A 22,703-nucleotide genomic window follows, 5' to 3' on the forward strand; every position below is an offset into this window, starting at 1 on the left:
AAGTGTGATGAAAAAGTTTTTCTAGTTGATAACAGAACAGCAGAGCTACTACGAAAAACGAAACTCGAAGTTCGTATCGTACCGTCCCTCTCGCTCTCGTATTAAATAGTATAAGTGTCAGAGACCGCAATACACATACACGAACTTCGAGTTTCGAGTTTCGTAGTAGCCCTATAGAACCGCATATCACGATCGCGTGTCATCGTCTATACCCGAAGCATAGCCATGCTTCTAAAATCAGAAGATTTTTTTGAAGAGTTCACGGAGTGTATTTTGTAAACCCATAGCATAGGGTGTAGAAATGAACGCAAGTTGAGAATCTTCCCGCCACCTCACTAACCTATTGAAAAACACAAATTTTATTGTGCTTCGTATCACTCTACAAGTAGGTACATTAAAAATAATGTTGAAAACATATAGTGCATTGTATAATTTCAACTAAAGTCAATCAAGTGTCACAGTATATGAGTAACGGACTTCTTAAATAAATGGCTTACCTAGCCATACTAAAAAAAAAATGCCAGGAAATGGGGAAAGAACGTCAAACGTCATAACGTCAAACGTCAAAGTCAAGTCATAAGTCAGGTAATCTTTATCAACAATGTCATTTATTGCGTTGTGTGATATATTCCATTATTCTAAATATCGTGGATCAGTTGATTAGTTACGGTAATGAACATAAATAAAGTGCTTCATTGAGTAGTTGTGTAATATTCTCGTATTTTACATTCGTGATAATATCCTCTGCGGTATTTACCGATAACAGGAAATTAAATAATTAGCTCGCTAGTTTTATGGGTTGCGCTGTGTCATGTGTTCACCGAGCGACGATGTCGTTGTTTGGTAGGCAGTCTGGCAGCACAAATAATATCAGAGTCGTGTTGGAAAGGAAATTGTACCTTGCTAAGGAATCTCCCGAACCAGACTTTGATATCTCTAGCTGCGAGCTGCGACAAGTGCCGTCCGGTATTTACTCAATTTGTAAAGTATACAGAAAAACACGTTTGAATCTTCATTCAAACAACTTACATTCCTTAGATGAAGGTGGCCAACTTTCAGACCTACACCTCGTCCAGTATCTTAATATCAGTAACAACAAATTTCAGCAATTACCTAATGAGATTCAGTATCTTATCAGTTTGACAGAATTGTATATCCAGGAAAATTATATTAGATGCCTACCAGAGAACATTTGTTTCTTGCAAAATCTCCAAGTGCTTGATGTTTCTAAGAATAAACTGGAGAGTTTGACTCCATCCTTAGGAAAGTTGAAGAATTTGAGCAAACTCATTCTGACAGAAAATACATATCTAAGTGAGCTATGCCCAGAGTTGTGCTTCGCAACCAATCTCAGCTTGTTAGAATTAGATGGCGAGCAATTCACTTTTCCTCCACAGGCAATAGCCACTCAAGGCACTGTAGCAATAATGAAGTTCTTGTGCCATGAAATGAAAATAGATTATTTACCACCTCCACCTACAGATCAAAATTATTCACTGATTCACAGTCCAACCTCAGTTCAGGACTCTTTTCAAAGGACCAAAGCAATTTCATGGGAGGAACAAGAAGCAGCAATTACTGAGCAAGAGAATAAATATCATGAAGCTGCTAAGCTGCAAAGAGAGAGATTTCTTTCAAAAATATTACAAGAACAACTTGAACTGGATAGTGAAATAGCAAAAGTTCATGAAGCCAAGGAGACTGAGCGACAAAGACTGATTAAAGCCATACAGGAGGATGAAAGAGAAATTGAATGTTTGGTTAAAAATTTTATTCAAACTGATAATCTTAGACCTGAAGTGATCCAACAGCAGTTAGCCTATGATCAAGCTGAGCATGACCGGCTTCTGGAAATCACTCGGCAGAATTATGATAACATCAGAAAGACAGATATCTTGAAAGCAATGGAAACACTCATAGAGGAAGACTACTTCATCCAGTATTCCAAGAAAGACTATAATGAATGTGTCAATAATATGAAGCAGAGTATGCTCATGCAAGAACTGCACAGTGTTGCGAAATTGGAAGACTTGTTAAAGGCAAAAGATCAGTCCCACACAGTTTTAGTCCAACAGCTTTTAGAGGACCAAGATATTCAGAAAGCTGTAGTGGCATCTCTGATAGAGAAAGTTGATGCTAAAAGCTGGAGTTTGAACCAAGAAATATCACTCATCTCCTCACATTTAGCAAGACTGAGTGTTATTGAACAAGAAAAGAAAAAATTACATGTAACTTATAACTACAATGATCTATTGGCTCAAAGAATGCAGTTAGTGAGCCTGTTAGATGATGTATTACTGCAACAAAATAAAAGAAGAACTGAATTAATACAGACTCTCAAAGAGATGGAAAAAGAAACAGATAAGACTACTGACTTTTGGCTTAAAAATTATCAAAAACTTATTGATTCAGCTCCCAAAATATTGTTAGATGTTGGAAAAAATTTAGATCCAGTTTTCGCGAACTACTTGTTACAAGAAGGTGTAATACACTGCCTGCCGTTTTTGGTAAAATTTTTATTTTCAGACAATAATATAATAGATGTTACATCGGAGAAATTGATAGTGTGTGGCATATCATTGTCTTCTGACAGAGAAGGCATTATAAAAGCAATAAATAATTATGTAGGAGTAAAAACTAAAACTCAATATTTTGATGTAAATCCAGCTGAAGCAAAACCAAGTGCTCCTACAGAAGCTGTTATTGAAGAACAGAACTGCAGTGGGGTAGTGAGTACTCAGCAAGCAGAGAACTCCACCATAGAATCAGAATGTGTTGTATGCATGGTTTCAAAATGTGAAGTGGTGTTTGTTCCTTGTGGCCACATGTGTTGCTGCCAGCCTTGCGCCACACAGGATATGAATTCCTGCCCTATGTGTAGAGGTGGCATAGAGAGGAAAATTAAGGTCATGATTGCAACTGCTTATTCAGTATGAGGTAAACCACTGTACTATTTTTCTGAAAACATGTTATTTTTTGATGATGTTTTTTCACTAACACAGCTAATATTTATGTTCCAGCGATTCAAGCATCTGTTGTCACCAGCTTGCCACACAGCACTGTCATTACATTAAGCTTCCTAGTTTATTTATTAAATAGTACTACAACTATTAATTAGTGATGTTTTTAGGATTATATATTTCTATAATTGCAAGCTGATTTGCATCAAAGCACTGTTTATTTTTATTTTATAATGTTTGTCGATAACATAACTAATGAAAATGTACACAAGTTTGAAAAACTACTTTATTTGCATTATTTATTTATAAATTCTCTTAAAGTATAAATGGCAATAACAATTTTGTTTGATTACTAAGTTAATTCTGTAGTCTTTATTTGTATTCCTTAGCTAGTGTTATTGAATACAGATTGTTTCCATTGCTCTTTTTTGGCATTGCGATAATGTAACATTTATAAATATAAGTGGACCACACCAATGGATAGGTTAGATGGGTAGTGAAGCTGTTAAACTATGTAAATATTATACTTGATCTGTCCTTTGTACCTATGTAGCTTTTGACGTCTCAGGAGAGAAATATATGAGATTCATTTGTTATTTTGCTTTGATTACACAAATATTAAGCACAGCATCATCTTATTTTATGTGATTTAGAAAAAACGACTCAAGACTATTATGAAGACTATTAAATAAATAATGGTCAAATAACAATAAATATACAATGTTTAGTAATACATGCCATACAACATAATCTACTTTAAGGCATTTAAAATTAAGGTAACTAATAACATTAACTTCATATTTAATAATGAGTCAATCTAAAGGACTGTGCCTTCTAAGTGTTTGTTAATTCAAATGAATATTGGTTTGTATACTTTGAGTTTTACATACGTACAACATAATATTAATATTATGGCTGTGAATTTGTATTCGTATTGTTTGAATCTGAGTGTTTTATATACACTTTTGTTAAGTAAGCACTCAATGAAGCATACCTAGTCTAAGAATGACGTTTCTGGCAAATTTAAAACCCATTAAGTAAACATTTAATAATAGTTATTTATTGCGTACTCTATGTATAATAGATCTATGTTTGGGGGAATCAAAGGAAGACCCTTGGGTGAAAGAAGAATGACATTTATATCTGACAGCGACTTTGACATGGGCCTTCCTTCCGTTCTCCAACGTTCCCAGCTGAATTGCTAATTGTTCTAGCTCATAGTATGTATATTTATCAAGTTTCGTTGTTATTATATCATGTTCTATTTATAGAGGTAAATTTGTCATGTCATCAATATTTTCGGCTTAAAAAAAGTATTTTTTTACACTATATTAACTATCGCTTGCTCACTCGAAAACAGCGCCACCTGTCGGGTTAAAAATTATCCTATTTTTAAAGCTGAAACCAATCTTACACTTAACAAAATCATCAAAATGGGTTATCTAAACAATCAAAGCACAAAAATTATTAAGCATTAAATTGAATTGAAATTATTAAGCATTGAATTGTTTTCCACAGCATTGAATTTGAGAAAAATAAACATTGAGCAAGTACTCGTACATACTCTTATTTGAAAATCTGTCAAAACTCACTATGATTTTTATTATTAACAAGTATAATAGTAGTTAGCGCAATTGAAAAATTCTAAACTTCGATTATAAGTAGAGAGTATCTATGCTCATTTATATAGACAGGTACATATATTTAAGAAATAAATCTAGTTTACCTGGACAATACGTGTAACGGTTTTTGTGTGGGGCAGATTTTCGGGTTTTAGTTGCATAAAACAAAGCGTTGGTTTGTTCTGTATACCTAGTGTAATGGTCCCAACTGCCATTTCTTATTGAAATTACTTTAAGCAAGTCATTAAAGTTAATCTTGTTCATTTATATCAATGCGAGTATACCACTTCGTTCTGGAATGTTTTGTTTTGTTCATAATTTTATCAGATTAGTGTTCTTACGATATTTAGTAGGTACCTAATAATAATAATATTGTGAAACACACTCAACTATGTTAAAATAATTATTTCTTAAGAATAACAATGTTCATTGAGTGAATCAAAGTATGTAGGTAGCAGGTAGCAAATATTATTCATAAACTTCAAGAATCAATTTTTAAGCTACCTTTACAAATAACAAAGTGATAAAGATTTGAAATTCAAGATTAGACAGAGAAAGATATACCTGCATGTGACGTCACACGCAGGTATATCTTTCTCAAGTAGCGCCATACTTGCTGCATAGAGAAAAGCGTTTGAGAAAGAGAAAGGTATATAGATTTTTCAAAAAAAACACTATAAATTTCAACTGATTTAAGTTTTATCTTCGCTGAACACTGTCAGTATACCTATATTTTCATAATAATATATAAGACATGGCCAATTCAGGAGTTGTCAAATACCGTATTATTTTTGCATGATAAAACAAGAAATATATTCAATGTGATTATTACTATGAGGCCAACCTGCAGTTTAGTATATAATTAATATATGCCAAGATTGGTTTTTGGAGTCTTTACCACGTGCTATACCACTACACCACCACTGGACAGGGGTACAGACCCGGTATCTCCTATGCACCACATTTCTTATTTAGTCACTTAAGCAGCGACACTAGCCTGTCCAGTAGTGGTGTAGTGGTATAGCACGTGGCACGTAATGTCGAGGACCTGGGTTCGATTCCCAGCGCTGGTCTATTTTTCTGGTTTTTCTGTGCATCTATGTTTCAGTTTGTATTTTCGATAATATATGCCAGTTTTAAGCAAATGTTTGTTCATATTATTATTGCGATTGTATATATTTTTAAATAGCTATACCGGACCTCTAATAGAGACTTGTTCCGATGTATGTGAGGGTCTTGGGCGCTCCCTTAAATATTTGACGCCGGTTCCAGTAGGGTCAAATCTCTCGTACCTATCCATTCAACCGTTCCGCTAGTGCAGGGATGGGGAAATAGATTTAGAGATGGGAAATAATTACAAAAATTACAAAATTTCCGCGGGCCAGGAAGCATTAATTGAATAAATTTCATTCTAATCAAGTAACAACAAAAATAAGTCATGTAGGTATCTATAATAAATTTATTGTTTTGATGTGCTGGGTCGGTGTGAAAGATGAAATTTTGACTGTTCATTAATTAAAGCGTTGAAATTAGGCTCCAGTTACTTGAAGTAATTCGTAAAATACACTCGAGATTATGGTACTTACAGACATCCTGTTCCTTAATTTGTTTTTGCGAAGATTCACTGATGAAAATACTTGCTCGCAGATATATGAAATATTTGAATATTGTTTGTCGCGGGCTGGACTTGGCCCGTGGGCCGCTATTTCCCCATCCCTGCACTAGTGGCTAGCTGGCTTTAAGGCTGCGTTTCCACCAGATATGTGTGAGGAATGTGTTTTCATGTACCAATAGAAACTCTTCATTTACCCATCCTCGCTCCGCTCAGCTGTTTCCGCTAGAGCTGTGCTGTGCGAGGATAGCTAAATGAAGCGTTTGTATTGGTTCATGAACACTTTCCTCGCAACACATCGTACATCACTGGTGGAGACGCTGCTTTAATGATGCCGACTGTTTCCCAAGTTATTGTATTAATTGATAATCACTGTGTTGCATATAAAATAAGACACCATAGTTCAAGACTATTAATCGTTTACCTATGTTATGCATGCACTTATTATTTTTAATCGACTACGGCAAAGAAAAGGAAATTGTCTGAATTACGCAGCATTTATAATTGTTATTGGTAATTCATTTCACGTTTAGATTTGACTCATTGATTTTAAGTTTTTAAGAAAAGTCCAATTAACACCACAGCATATGGCGATATGTTAGCAGATCATACTTGAATCTCAATGCCATCTTAGTTATTGAAATAAAATAAATACTTACAGCGCTTTTTCTTTTTCATTTGTTTTATTTCATTATGTGGGGCGGTTCTTTTCTGAATAGGTAGGTACAGTCAATGGCTAAACCTTATCTGCTATTCCAAAATAAAATTATGTGACAACTAACCATGACTTTGCTGTATCTTAAAGGTCACTTACACATTATTGGAAATCTGAATACGTCATCTTGCCTCTGACTGTAATTATTACCTACTTGGTGTATAATTATGTTCTAAGATTTAACAGCATTTGAATTCAAGGCGCCAATAATATCCGTAGTTTATTTCTGTTAGTTTGATATCTTTGTTTTGTTTACGCACAACTGATTTATGACGACATCGTATAGGTACTATACTTTTTACGTTAACTAAGTCCTAACTTGCCCACTTTACAACTCACAAAATTAAACTAGTAGCTTTATAGCGAATGCCAAAAACTTGTAGGTTGGTACCAACCGCCCATATGGGCGGGTTAGGAATTTAGGAAGTTGACGTCATTGAATTTGGATAAGTAGGTATCTAGTGGAAAATGACGTTCTCAAATGCACCACTCATGCTAATCTGTAATACCGAAACTATTGCTAAAATACCTACTTATTGTATTGGAATTAAACATCTGATGTACAGTCAAGTGCAAAAATAAGTATCTATTCGAACCACTCAAAACTATGTTACTACGGTCTTATTGAGTCTGGGTACTTATTTTTGAAACTTTGAATAAGTTCTTTTTTTTACACTTGACTGTACTGACCTACATATATCGCACCTCTAAAAAAACACTGACGCAAATGCAAAATGTTCACTTTTTCGAGATAAATGCGAACAACTTCTTTTTTGATTGATTTTTGACTGTTCTCTATCATTAATTTTTGGAAAAAATTCAATACATACTTATTTATGATAGTTGTTTTAGAGGTGCGACATGTTAGCATCTATGTGTAGATCATCAATTCATTATACATAGGTACTTACATTGATTTATTGTTACACTTGCATCGTAGTTGCAAGCGGCGTGCGATTAGTTATAAAAACTGCTACTGCATAGCTTTATTTTTGTAATCGATTATTTTAATCTCTATTTTACTAATTGAAAACAAATAATGTCTACGGTAGAGAGAGACCTTGTATAAAATCAAAATTATGATTACCTGTCAACCAAACAGTAGATAACTGTTGTTAAGAAATCAATGCATTTTGAAAAAGTTATCCACTTCACTAATAGTCTAAATTATGATGTTTGATAAATAATAATAAACCAATAAAACTAGACTTCGGTTACGCGCTCATTCTGGCGTCAATTCACTCTATCAGTCAGAGAGGGTAAAACGGTAAAAATACTCCAGGTACTGTATAATTTAACATTGGCATATTTGCTGGCCATTGTTTAACTTTAACTTGTTATATTTTTTATTTTTGACTGCAAGGAGTGGTATTGTTTTTTTGCCAAATGAAACATTAGACAATGCTGTCATCATTCTGACCAGAATGATATGGACTGAAATGATACCAGAATGAGCATGTAACCGATGCCTTGTAAAGAAAATACCCGCAAACTCTGATAGGCTGGCTCTCTGATATGGCAGTAGGTAAACTGAAGCTTCTTGTATTGTATACTGGCGGCTGTTGGCAACATCAGAGGCAACAGTAGAAGATGTCACCAGTTAATCATTAACGTATTCACTGCCACCGACGCATATATGCGTTTTCGGAACTTCACCCAGTGCCGCTGTCATAATTATTCATACATCTTAAACGCACATGTGCGTCGGTGGCACCTGTGGAAGACAGTTGGCAGTGAATGCATTAAACAAGTCGTAGTATTCTAGTGATCTGTGGCCTCTCAAGCAGAGGATTGTGGAGTCGAGTTCGGGTACGCAACTACATATGAGTTTTCGGAATTTATATGTGAAGTTACATTGAAATTTATAAATTTTATAAGGAACGGTGAAGGAAAACATTGAGAAAAACTGCATACTGCTGCATACATCTGCGAAGAAATTTAATGGTGTGTGTGAAGTTCCCGATCCGTCCACGTTGGAAACAGCCCAACCCTCATTCTCTATAGAGGTAGACCGGACATGACCAATAACGATGACGCTTGTAGTTTTAGCGTGTCTCGTGTATTACCTATTTGCACTGTTGGAAATTTAATAACAACATTTTAGTTATTCTAGTTTGGAAACACAAAATCAACAACGTCAACAAGCGGCGATGATTGCAATTGTAGCGATGTCTGTGATCTTATCTAAGTCTCTAAAAATTGTAAATGCAAGTGATTTTTGTTATATTACAATACCTATTTGTACGGATTAAGGCGGCTGTAGAATGCGCTGACGCAGTTGTCTCTGCCGCTGGCAAGAAGCCGCTGTATGAGAGCTCTAAATAGCACCAATTTCGCCTTGAATGCGACGAACAGAATGCGAGAAGTTTTCTTTAACCACCTCTGTTTGGAATAGATCTCATGAGAGGCGGCATAAGGCGTGGGTCTCGCGGTCTAGGGGGTCTCGCGCCTCAAATGGTTCTTGTATTTTTGCACATTTAAAAATCTGTCGTCTAATGTGTGCCCACGCTAAATTTAGGTCCTGCGCCGCCACTGGATCTCGTACCTATTGATATTGGTTCATGTAATGGGGCTTCTCCCTATCAGGCGCTGTTTTATATGCAGTCGAGTGTAAAAGTACCTAACTTGTGCAATGTTTAAAAAATTTCCTACTTATTACGCGCTCTCATTTCTACGTTATAATGTCGTGCGGTGGCCTTTGTACCTACTTCTCTCAGAGTACATACATATTATTATTATGATTAATATAGAATAAGACAAAGCACTCAAAAACTATGTTTTTGATTGCTTTGTTCTATCCGATGTTATCACTGGAAGATTGCCGGTGACGGATTTAAGAGTCCCCGCAAGCTCGCGTCGCGTCCCCATACAAACGTAGTTTCGTTCTAATTTACAAGCAGCACTACGGATCAAAACCCAACTTTGCAACTATAATAAGAGCAGCCATTACGATGTTTATAATTAATTTTGGTGGTAATTTGGTTTGTTTTGGTTTATTTTTGGTGCTTGCGGGGTAATCTTAAGACTGCAACTTCATGCAGCCGCTCGACGCTCGTTTGCAGCGATAAATCTGGAGCGTCAAGTAGCCGAGTCGAACAGCAGCGTCAACATGGCTGCTTGCGTGAATATCAGAAGCGGATTTCTTAAACCTCATTTAGTAGCAGTCGTGGCAGTGGTACAAATAAAAGAAATTGGACTGAATGAAAACAAAAGATAACAGTGTTTGTTCTGAAATGAAAAGGTTTTTTTTCCAGCGATAAAGCTCAACATTGTCAGCTTTGTCGCTATATGTCACGTGACCAGATTTGACGCTGGAAACGAGCGTTGAGCGGCTAGATGAGGCCGCACCTTTAGATACATGGTTTCTTCAAAATTGTGTCAATATGTATAACTTTTATGTTCTGTAATGGTAATTTGATCGTAGTACACACCATATACACTCCATGTTTGAATATTATCACAGTTAAACTTTCAAGTGTACCTACCTACCTACCAACGTAAACTAATTATTAAGTGTGTAAATATTTGAATTTTATTGTACCTATTTTTTGAGCAATTACACAATTAAGCACATGTACAATTGTACATTATGTTGGTTTTCCCTTTTCTATTAACATCCCGAATACACTCTGATAAGAGCAATGCACAGAATTGATGGAAATAAACATTTCACGCTGAATATTACGAACGAGCTCTGCCTTTATTAGAAAATTGCCCTTATTTCGTTGAACGGAATGAGGGTTGACTTGAAAGGTTTCAGGTACTTGCCTTGATTGCCATTTACCTGTAAACGTAATTATTTTGTACCTGTACTTTTAACGCAGTGCTTTAATGGTGAACTTCTATTCAGTTCCTAAACGCCGCGACTGCCTAAAACATTGTAGGTAAGAAATGTAAGAATACGTTATTATCATTTAGTGTACCTAAATAATGATTTGGATTAATTACATACCGCAGTAGGCTAGATTTCATGCATGATGCTGAACAATGTACAGTCAGAGTAAAAAAAGGTTCGTCACCCTAAGATCTATTTTCCTTTGCTCAGTATGAGCGCTAATCTGCTTTACCGATTGAGTAGAAAATACTGCGTCATCCTGTCAACCTGCTAAACATAGGTAATCAAGTGACCATAGCAACTCTACCACTACACCCAAAGAGGAAGGAGTTTGCACTGACAAACACTGACAATTAAATAGAACATTATTTGATAGAAACTTTTACGAAGTTGTTTATTAAAAAGGTTTTGTATTGATATGAAACCAGATAGGTATATAACGTTTTAAACTTTCGTGATTCTCACTCATAGTCAAAATACCATATACGGGACTTATCACGCTATTTTTACACAAGTAATATTTACCTCGACGTTTCGGCAACGTTACAGTTGCCGTGGTCACGAGTAGACTGAAGTGTGGGGTGTTAAGTCTGCCTAGCAGCGCGAGTTCTTCGAACTACCCGCACTTGATCACTAATAGTACCGGCACTCGTATCACGAACTACCCGCACTTGGTCACTTTTATTAGTCACCCTATCACACCGACACACAACACTAACAACGTCTGATCGTCCCTCCGAACATTCACTACGACACACTGTAACGTTGCCAAAACGTCGAGGTAAATATTACTTGTGTAAAAATAGCGTGATAAGTCCCGTATATGGTATTTTGACTATAGATAGGTATATGTTAGAGGTGTATACTATTTTGACCCTTGTTTTCATGTCTAGTAAATATAATTTGATATGCACTTGTCTACTTAGTACTTTGGTTTCAAATCGTACTAAGAGTATGACTTTGTAAAGCTTTTTAGTTACCTTTATTTTGTTTTATATTATACAGGCATTGTGAAGTTTTAATTTATAATAATAATAATAAATAATTTCAAGTTTCTTTGTAAAGGAATCAATTTAATATCTGACGAAGGTTTTCCTACCCCCACTGTACACTAGTTTTTAAGAAGTTACAAACCTAATCCGCTAACAGGTAAAATGTTTGTTTTGTCTCTATCTGGCAAAGGCGAACGCCAAAGGGAGAAATAAAGACAAACGACTGGTAAAGTTAACACCATAGATGAGTGTGTATACTGGTAACACGCCAGAAGCTTAGCACCGCATCTGATTAAGTAGGTAGGTACCTTCCCTAGCACTTCGAATCTACAGAACAAGGGCTTACGAGTATATTAATTATAACATGTAGCTGTGTCTGCCTAATAAATATTTTTTTTTGTGTGTAAAAAATACAAGCTTTTTTGCATACTGTATTTTTTGTGGACTATAAATGCGTTGGGGTCAAATTCAACTTGCAGGATTTGACCCGCACATACATAGATAGTTACGAGTATATAGGTAAATACATTGCAAGTTAAAAAACCGGCCAAGAGCGTGTCGGACACGCCCAAAATAGGTTTCCGTAGCCATTACAAAAAAATAAGTATTTTTTTCCTGAGAATTTCGTATTTTATACGGAATCTTCCAATTTTTTAGGTATATTTTATACCTAAGGCTGCTATTTACTCATAAACTACTAATAATTCTCAAGCGAACTTAGCCATTATAGTACTCCTTGAAAGTTTGATATAATTACTACCATCCTGATTTTTTTCAAATTTTTCCACCCACTGGTTTAGATTTTAGAGGGGGGGACGCTCGATTTTAATGAAAATTTGCACTTTAAAGTTGAATATTTCGCAAAAAAATCACTGAATCGAAAAATCGTTTCAGCAACCCCCTAATGGTTTTAAAAGACCTATCCAACGATACCCCACACTATAGGGTTGGATGAGAAAAAAAATCACCCCCACTTTACGTCTATTGGAGGTACCCTAAAAATTTTTTTTAAATTTTTAATTGTGCCATTTTGTCGGCATAGTTTACTTATATATCCGTGCAAAATAATTACATCTTTCTAGCATTGATAGTCCCTGAGCAAAGCCGCGGACGGATAGACAGACAGACAGACATGGCGAAACTATAAGGGTTCCGTTTTTGCCATTTTGACTCCGGAACCCTAATAAAAAAGAGCTTGTAAAAACCGTGTTTGAAGTGGTACGAATAGGTGGACGGTTCGCTTCCTGTTCAAACTGACCTTGCTAATGAACCATAGATTGACACATCAACTAGGTATTAATTCGTGATTGATCCGTATCATCTCTGCTTAGGTATCATAACGTCCTAGTCCTACTGCGAGGCTCAGGCTTCCTTTTAAAATGAGATGGCTTGGGCCTTAGTCCCCAAGCAGGCCCAGTTCAAATTGGACACTTCAAACACCATGGAATATCTTCGCAGGTGTGTGCAGGTTTCCTTCATTGTAAAAAATAAATAAATTTCTAATGTAATTTCGCACACAAATTACGTAACTCAGAGGTAATAGCTCGGGCTCGAACCCACGACCCTCTACTTGAGAGGCCATAGTTTTAACCACTAGACTACCACGACGTGACCACGACTCACGATCCGTATACATACATAGGTACCTCATTTGCTTTAACATAGACCGGATGACCAAGTGGTTAGCTTGAGGTCCCGGGTTCGATTCCCGGCCGGGGCAGATATTTGTATGAATAATAAGAATGTTTGTTCTCGGGTCTTGGAAGTTTAATATGTATTATATAACTATTTTATCCGTTGCCTAGTATCAAGCTTTGCTTAGTTTGGGACTAGGTCAATTGGTGGTGTCAAGTCAAGCGTCCCATGATATTTATTATTTACATCCCTAGGGGCTTTGATTACCTTAGTGATAAATAGGTAGAATCTTAAAAGAACGCAGAATGATTCAGAGTCAGGATGTTTGTGCTTTCAACTATGGCTAATTTAAGTAAGCTTTCAGCTTAAACTTCAGATGACCAGATCAGGGATGTTATGGAGCTCCGTATCCGTAACCGAAACTATCGGATATCCGAAATAAAAAACTAACCGTAACCGATTCAAAGTGAAAAGTAGAGTGTTTAACGCGAGACTAAACAACCATAATGCCACTCGAACTATAGTCATCCTCGCTCTGCTGGGGTGGCTAAATATCTCGTGTCATTATGGCTTGCTTTAGTCCCTAGTTGAACAATCTACTATTATTTATTCATATTTGTATTTTACTTGTACACTTCCTTAAAAATCCAATATCCGTAACCGAAACCGAAACTGTCGGATAATCCGTAATAATTTAACATCCGTAACCGTAACTGAAACCGGTATTATGTTTAACATATATCCGTATCCATATCCAGATCCGAATTGTTATACCCATAAAATCCCTGTTTCAGATTATCTAAATTAGTTCAGTTAGGAAGAGGAGTAGTAAGGCAAATACTAGGTACTGGCGAATTCGCAAGTGACCTTTCAATATTTTGTTTCATGGGTGGGATGCAGATGTAGTAGAGCGAGGTGAGACGTAGCGCGGTGTTCCTTGAATCTCTTGCTGTCAATAGATGGCGCGCATTGTCGTATGCTCATGTTTTCATGCTACACAAACTTACGGAATTGGTCAGTACTTAATCACGAAAAAACTTTTTCACGAAAACTTTTTCACGAACGACTTTATTACGAAAAAACTATCTCCAATAGACTTTATCACGAAAATACTATATCAGGAAAACTATTTCACGAAAACTTTTTCACGAACGACTTTATCACGAAAACTTAATCACGAAAAAACTTTATCACGAAACCTATATCACGAATAGACTTTATCACGAAAAATGTTTGTTACTTCTTCACGCTGAAACGGCTAGATGGATTTGGATGAAATTTGGCAAAAAGTTAGTTTATAATCTGGATTAAAACAAAGGATACTTTTTATCCCGATATTCCCACGGGATAGGGATAAAATTTCGAAATAACAACCGCTAGGTTTAGATACATGAAATTTGGTATGTAGATAGTCGGACGTCTGGAATAACACGTAGATAACTTTTTGATCCGATATTCCCACGGGATATCCAGGGATAAAATCTCGAAATAACAACCACTGGGCTTAGAGCCATGAAAATTGGTATGTAGGTAGCTGGACCTCTGGAATAACACATACCTAGGCTATTTTTCACTCCGATGTTCCCACGGGATAAGGATAATATCTTGAAATAATATCCGCTGGGCTTAGAGTCATGAAATTTGGTATGTAGGTAGCTGGATGTCTAGAATAACACATGCGCTAGTATTTATCCGTATAATCCCACGGGATAGATTTGTTATTAATGGACCCCCATACATCTCTGTATTATTATTATTATTATCATTTTGTATTTTTTTCTTTAATTGAATACTGTAGTTTTTAAGTATTTTGCGGTTTTCACAAGTTTCTTGCGGCGCCTTCTTCTTGGCAATGATGGTCTTTCTGAAAGCGCTGCTTAATTTGTGCGAGCGAGCGAAGCGAGCGAGCAAGACGGTTCGGAGCAGAAGCGACTCTGATAGCTTAGGTTCAGAAGGCTAAGGCGGGAGCGAAGCGGAGCGTAGCTCCCGCCTTAGCCTTCGATGTTAGGTTTTTTTTATAGCAGCCCGGAAATAAAGGAAGTAGATAGATTAGTAATAGAAAAAAGCAATTTTAATCAATAATCGCAATATAAGTTGTCAATAACACTATTTAGTGTGGAGATTTTATCCCTATCCCATGGGAAAATCAGGAAAAAAGTAACCTATGTGTTATTCCAGAGGCCCAGCTACCTACATACCAAATTTAATGGCTCTAAGCCCAGCGGCTGTTATTTCGAAATTTTATCCCAAGGTATTCCGTGGGAATATCGGGCCAAAAAGTCATCTATGTGTTATTCTAGGCATCCAGCTACCTACATACCAAATTTCATGACTCCAAGCCCAGCGGTTATTATTTCAAGATTTCATCCCTATCCCGTGGGAATATCGGGATAAAAAGTAACTTATTCCAGAGGTCCAGCTACCTACATACTAAATTTCATGGCTCTACGCCCAGCGGTTGTTATTTTGGGATTTTATCCCTGGGTATCCCGTGAGAAAATTGGGTCAAAAAGTTATCTACGTGTTATTCCACACGTCCAACTATCTTCATACCAAATTTCATGTATCTAAACCTAGCGGTTGTTATTTCGAAATTTTATCCCTATCCCGTGGGGATATCGGGATAAAAAGTATTCTTTGTTTTAATCCAGATTATAAACTAACTTTTTGCCAAATTTCATCCAAATCCGTCCAGCCGTTTCAGCGTGAAGAAGTAACAAACATTTTTCGTGATAAAGTCTATTCGTGATATAGTTTTCGTGATAAAGTTTTTTTGTGATAAAGTTTTTTCGTGATAAAGTTTTCGTGATAAAGTCGTTCGTGAAAAAGTTTTTCGTGAAATAATACTAGCGCCAGGTTATTATATTCCCCTAAACTTATGCACACCTCCTGGAAAGGACTCGGATTACACGCATTTAGGACCAAATGAAGGCATTAAAACAATTTCCAACTAGGAACCGTTATAGTTTCGCCATGTCTGTCCGTCTGTCTGTCTGTCTGTCTGTCCGCGGTTAAGCTCAGAGACCGTTAGTACTAGAAAGCTGTAATTTGGCATGGCGTAAAGTGGGGGTGATTTTTTTTTTCTCGACACCCTATTGTGTGGGGTATCGTTGGATAAGAAGGTCTTTTAAAACCATTGGCGGGTTGCCATGACGATTTTTCGATTCAGTGATCTGTTTGCGAAATATTGAACTTAAAAGTGCAAATTTTCATCAAAATCGCTCGTCCCCCCCCCCAAACATTCATCGAAGAGGATGGCAGTAAATATATCAAATTTACAAGAAAAATTATAACGGCTAAGATTGCTTGAGAATTATTAGTAGTACCTAGGTATAAGAGTAAATAACTGCCTAAGGTATAAAATATACTCTTAAAGATCGAGCGTCCCTCCCCTCTAAAATCTAAACCGGTGGATGGAAAAATTTGAAAAAATTCAGGATGGTAGTAAGTATATCAAACTTTCTAGGAAAACTATAACGGCTAAGTTTGTTTGACAATTATTAGTAGTTTAAGAGTAAATAGCAGCCTAAGGTATAAAATATACCTAAACTTGGAAGATTCCGTATAAAATACGAAATCCTTAGAAAAATATTACTTAATTTTTCCGTAATGGCTACGGAACCCTATCTTGGGCGTGTCCGACACGCTCTTGGCCGTTTTTTTCGTAATAGCTAAGGAACCCTATCTTGGGCGTGTCCGACACGCTCTTAGCCGGTTTTTGTAAAGGATTCTATTTGATTGGGCTACTAATGTAATGGGTTGAAATAAAATACCTATGCATACGTTACTTTCTACGCGCTTAACCGAGAACAAGATGGTTTGTAACGCGTGCCCCACCCCACCCGCGCCGCGCCTGTTACGTAATGTCAATCACTCTCCCCCAGCAGACGTATAAGCAACCAAATACGTACTAAGGAAATTGAATCGAGCCGGCTTACGCATCAATATCGAGTCGAGCCGGAAAACTGCTCTGAGCTCTGAACCCTGTAAATATTGTGACTGGCACTCGCTCATAATGATCCGCCACTCTCTTTGAACTTACTCATCTAACCTGTACCTAGGTAACTAACTACCGTGTTTCACATTTATACATAAGTATTTATAACATAATAGCGATATTCAGAGCAGCAGTGAACGACTCCGGTAACCGAGAAATTGGTGAACAAAAGTATAAGTCTATGGATATATAGAGTAGGTCTATGGATATTTTTAAATATTGACCTATGTGAAAATAGTTACCGGTTACTCGTGTGTTAGCGTGATAAGTCCCGTTGGTGGTATTTTGATTTGACTAATAGTTACCGACTCTGTGCTTAGCAAATTTTGAACTAGTGCACTTGAGTCTTTGGGCAGGCGCGGCGCACTCCGCGATATAAGTGCGATTCTGTAAGTATCAAAACTCCCCACGCCGGCGTGGGTTAACTCACTAGGGCTATTTAAATTATTTAAGTACTTATTGTGTGGTATTTTTTTTGTTTCATACAAAAATACCATTCCGTCCAAAAATAATCAACCTTGCATTAACATTAACTGTATTTTTTTTAACTTAATTTAATTGAAACTAATTAACAACGATGCAAATAATCGATCCTCAAAATATTTGCATCTGATTATCTAGCACACTGTATATTTATCTATACATGGTTTGGATAGGTATTAAACTAAATGTAAACAAAACAACGTCAATTGGTGTCTTAAATATTGAAATTCTCCCAATAAACTATATCTAAACATTTACATTTCTGTATTGAAATACACTAGTCTAGTTTGTATTACAATGATAATTAAGTAAAATGTTAAAATTTCTGGAATGTCCCAAATCTGACAGCTGATGTTTGTTACATTTAGTTAATTACCTAAACGTTTTAAGTATTACACAACTTTATCATTACCAAGTAACACTTGGGGTCTATATTTCTACAGATCTTCAGTGTTTTTTGATTAATTGAACTAAATGTACGTAAGTACTTACGTACTAAAAAGAAGACGTCCGCGTTTTCAAAGACAAATACGAAAATAACAAACTTCTTCTTAATTCTTTTTTTCAGTTGTGATGAATTAGGTAGGTAAATGATTGTTTATCTTTTACTGAAAGGAAAGTTTATCTAAATGAGCTTGGGTTGAGTTTCAAGAAAAATTACACAAATGCGGATTTATTCGTGATGTACTGTTATCTATGAAGTAGGTATGGCGAAAAACTTTAGGTACATTAAAAATCTAATATATAGGTAGGTTTTATGCGTGAAAGTAATTCTTAGGTCTCCTCACGGCCATCAATCCAGCAACGGTTTGTTTTAAGTTTTTGCAGGTGGTAGGACCTTGTGCAAGGTCCGCCCGGATAGCTACCACCATCTTGCTCGCTAATCCTGCCGTGAAATAGCAGTGCTTGCACTGTTATGTTTCGGCGTGGAGAGTAAGACAGCCGGTGAAATTACTGGCACTTGAGGTATCCCATCTTAGACCTCTAGGTTGGCAACGCATCTGCAATCCCCCTGGTGTTGCAGGTGTCTATGTGCGGTGGTAATCTCTAACCATCAGGAGACCCACTTGCTCGTTTGCCATCCAGTCGAATATATATATAAAAAAAAGTTCATGATATTTATGTATTCACATAAGTATACCTCTCGGCAATTCGATACAAAAATGTTTTCATTATTTTAACCAAAACTTATTTAAAATTTCAAAAATATTACAAGCGTTGAGCTTTTAAATATATTGCTTACCTATTAGTTTTACTAGGTTCACCAGTTTTCCGAACTGTAAAATATGATCTCACTTTCACTTTTTCAGATTATGAGACGGATATGATTCAAATCAAAAGAAATATTTCCGATGACTACAAGTTTCCTTAGTGTCCGGAACGGAAGAACACCGGAACACAGTCAAACCGGAGGGCCAGTTCACATTAATCAGTAAAGATTTATGGCATATCCATAGTGATTTCTATGAACAGATTTCCGGATGTCCGCGTTGAACGGTTGACGACAGTTATTTTTTATACGTATTCATCCCTTTCAATCGTCGGTTGTTCCAGTCGACCCGGCCCCGGTGTAACTTATAAAACTGAGGTTTTTTTACAAGTGCGATTAAATTGTGCCTATCATGTGGACGTGTGTCAAAACATCTTATAATTTAGGACTTATCTTTGATTTTCATTGATTTCCGAAAAAAATATTTCTTACATCATGTTCATTGTTGCAAACAAGTTCGTGCGTACTCGTACACATAATACGAGTATTACGAAGGTATTTATTACTACAATATTGAGTTGTTCATGCTCTCGCTAATATAACTGAATATCCATAGTATTATTGCCAGTTTATAAAATAACTCTAAATTCCACTTTTCTGATATTTTTATGTTTGGTCATCGGCAGCGCTCGCCGTAGTTATGGAATTTAAGTAAAATTTCCAAAAATAGTGCACAACTGATCTGCAACTTCGATATTTTGGACACATTCTAGAAAGGTTACGTAGCACAGAGAGCCCTATGAAATCTCTTTGAAATTAACCGTCTCATTTGGACGCCATTATCATTATTTAATTTGCGATCTGGTTAAGGTTACGGAGGAGTGGAACGCAATCAAATGGCAATAAGTAGTAACTAAATTTATTTCGGCTTAGTCGGGCAAAGAAATTACCCCTCGGTGCCAAATAATCCCGATTTGCATGTAAATTGAGCCTGTTAATTCCCCGATAGAAAATATGCGTCGTCTTCAATCTGTTTCATCCGTTCGATAAAACTGTCGGTGTCTAGGGACCAAGCTAGTGACATCGTCTTTGAACTTTGCTGATACTGAAACCCGCTATAGGCGACTATTTTTAGGCGTTTTAGCTAAAAATACGGCCTAATAAAAAACCAAGAATTAGCTCCTTCTGTTATTAAATCAACTAGTAGAGCCGGCGCTGGAAGTAGTCAAGTAGTTTAGTGTGCGTGATTCGAGGACTGAATTCCATCAATGGATTTGTGTTAAGAATGGGCCAAAGTTTAATATACTTATGGCTATTGAAAGATATTTGTCTAAGTTCTGCGATAAATTTACTACAACAACGGAATAAATAAATATTACAGGACAACTTACGTCAGTTCTAGCCTACACTAATGGAAATCTTGGTACTTGATCTGGTAATTTCAACGCCCCCAATAGATCTGAATTTAACTCAGTGCTTTGGCACCGTTGGCATTGCCCTAGCCACGACACTATATCCAACAGTGTTTCTAAAAACTAATACTCTACAAACGTGTTACTGGAGATCCGTTAAATAATTTACATCGACCACCGAATCAGTGGCAAGTTTATTGTTTCAAACTGCATTTCGAATGGACCGTGAATAACTTCCCTTTGTGAATGTTTTATCAACGTGCGCAGCAGTTCGCAGGTCAGGCTACGTTAACCCCTACATTGTGGTTGGCTGGCATGCGCTGACTGCACTCAAACATACAAAATAATAAGAAACTAAATTGTAATATTACGAATAATTTATAATATTAAGATTTATACATATTACACTGTTTGCCGTCACGGTCACGGAAAAAACTGGCCGAAAAAAGAACACTGATATGAGGATAAGTGGACATCAAGGGGCAAATAGTTCAGTCGAAGACAAATATCTATCCGTCAAATAATAATATATGTACCTATGTACCTACACATCGACGTTATGGTTAGTTGCATAAAAAAGCGCTTGGTAATAAAGTCATTCTCAGTGCACTATTTAAAAATGGATTATAATCAAGTCAAGGTATTTTAACACGTATGGTAAAAGGACCAGATGTGTTAGGCAGGTACTTATTAAGTGTGTATTCAGCAATTTTTTCGTACATCATTCGCTTTTCGTGTTTATTTTTAGATTTAGATACCTAGTACTTATAAATCCAACAATTATGTGTAGTTAACGAAGAAAATAATAGAAAGTGGAGGACGTAAACAAGGAAAGTGCTTAGGAATGAAATATTAGGAAATGCTCAGTAATAAGCTTAAAGAGCCCGGGTCGTGTAGTGGCGTAATTTAATTTGTCGCGAGGAAGGAAATAAAATCTTCCGGCTTTTCTTGGCACCTACTCTACGGCGAAAGGAAACTTTTTTGCATACTCGACGAATTTAGAAATTTAAATGTATGTATTTAAAAAATAATAATAGCCTTGGTAGTTTGGTTAAGTTTGGTTGTGGTTCCTCAGCGCTGGGGCTCAGTTGATTTTTTACATTCTAGTTAGAGATCTTGTGACAAGAAATACTTAGTATTTCATTTGTTGTGCTGCTAATTAAAACTACTTAAAATAAACCGAACTCTCAATAATTGGCATTTATATTGTACTAAAAGCTTAAATACTACACTCTCTAACGCTGCATTGTATACGCGTATAGCCAAAAATACCTTCAGTATGTTTTTTCTTTGAAATGTACGGAATTTATAATCATTTAAAACGGATCCATACACACTAATTGTTCAAGAAAGGTCTTGGGTTCCTTCTGTAAAATCAGTATTTAATTAAATGTTTTGATAAGAAGTAGGTAATCACGTTGATCCCACTTAGTCCCTATCCTAAATTGAATGTTAACATACTTACAATAGATACTTCAAACTTTATGCCTTTAACATTGTTGGAATGCCTGTGTGCGTTAACTTTTCCTTCTTCTACCAGTATCAGAAAAATTTACGATATTTTTTTCTATTTATTACCTAGTTACATAATAATATATTATACTAAAATAAAATGTCTTTAATATCGTAAAAATATCCGGTTGAATTTTTTGCTCCTGATTAAAGCGGGAGGTATAAATTTAAACGTAACAGCGATCGATGTAAATTCTTTAGCCGATTTTGAGAACAATTAAATTAATTTGAAAAACCGGCCAAGAGCGTGTCGGACACGCCCAAGATAGGGGTTCCGTAGCCATTACAAAAAATTAAGTAATATTTTACTAAGGATCTCGTATTGTGTACGAATCTTCCAAGTTTACATATTTTTAACCGACTTCAAAAAAGGAGGAGGTTCTATGTTCCAATGTTAGGTCGGTAAGCACAATGGTCTCCGGCTACACAACCGTTCGCTGGATTTTAATTTACTGAAAATCTCCAGTTGGTCCTTCATTCAACTCAACAGGCGGCACGTCTCGGCTTGGAAAACAAAGTCATGAGCGTATATTAAAATCAACCTTGATCGAAGTCAGCGGAGCAATATTGGGTGCGTGTGTTTAGCGGCACTAAGGGACGAAGTACCTCCTTGCGACCTACGCGTGCCGCCTGCAGCCCGACCGAGGCTATCGGAAAATTGGTTCTCTTTGATGCTGCCTTCAATTACTGCTGAATATGAATTGAGGTTTTTTCTTGA

The 22,703-nt window shown here is 36.4% G+C and overlaps 1 protein-coding gene across 1 annotated transcript; it reads left to right on the forward strand.

Moving 5' to 3' along the window:
* The first annotated feature begins 586 nt into the window (after positions 1 to 586).
* Positions 587 to 4,481, forward strand: LOC141427333 (E3 ubiquitin-protein ligase LRSAM1-like). The gene is made up of 2 exons (XM_074086668.1): positions 587 to 2,937; positions 3,021 to 4,481. The coding sequence occupies exon 1, from the start codon at positions 795 to 797 to the stop codon at positions 2,934 to 2,936; it is 2,142 nt and encodes a 713-aa protein (XP_073942769.1). The 5' UTR covers positions 587 to 794; the 3' UTR covers position 2,937; positions 3,021 to 4,481.
* Positions 4,482 to 22,703: the final 18,222 nt, after the last annotated feature.

Source organism: Choristoneura fumiferana, chromosome Z, assembly GCF_025370935.1.
Source record: "Choristoneura fumiferana chromosome Z, NRCan_CFum_1, whole genome shotgun sequence".
Taxonomy (NCBI): domain Eukaryota; kingdom Metazoa; phylum Arthropoda; class Insecta; order Lepidoptera; family Tortricidae; genus Choristoneura; species Choristoneura fumiferana.

What these genes read in the sequence shown, in the direction of transcription:
- LOC141427333 (XM_074086668.1), top strand. Translation starts at nt 795, where the DNA reads ATGGGTTGCGCTGTGTCATGTGTTCACCGAGCGACGATGTCGTTGTTT.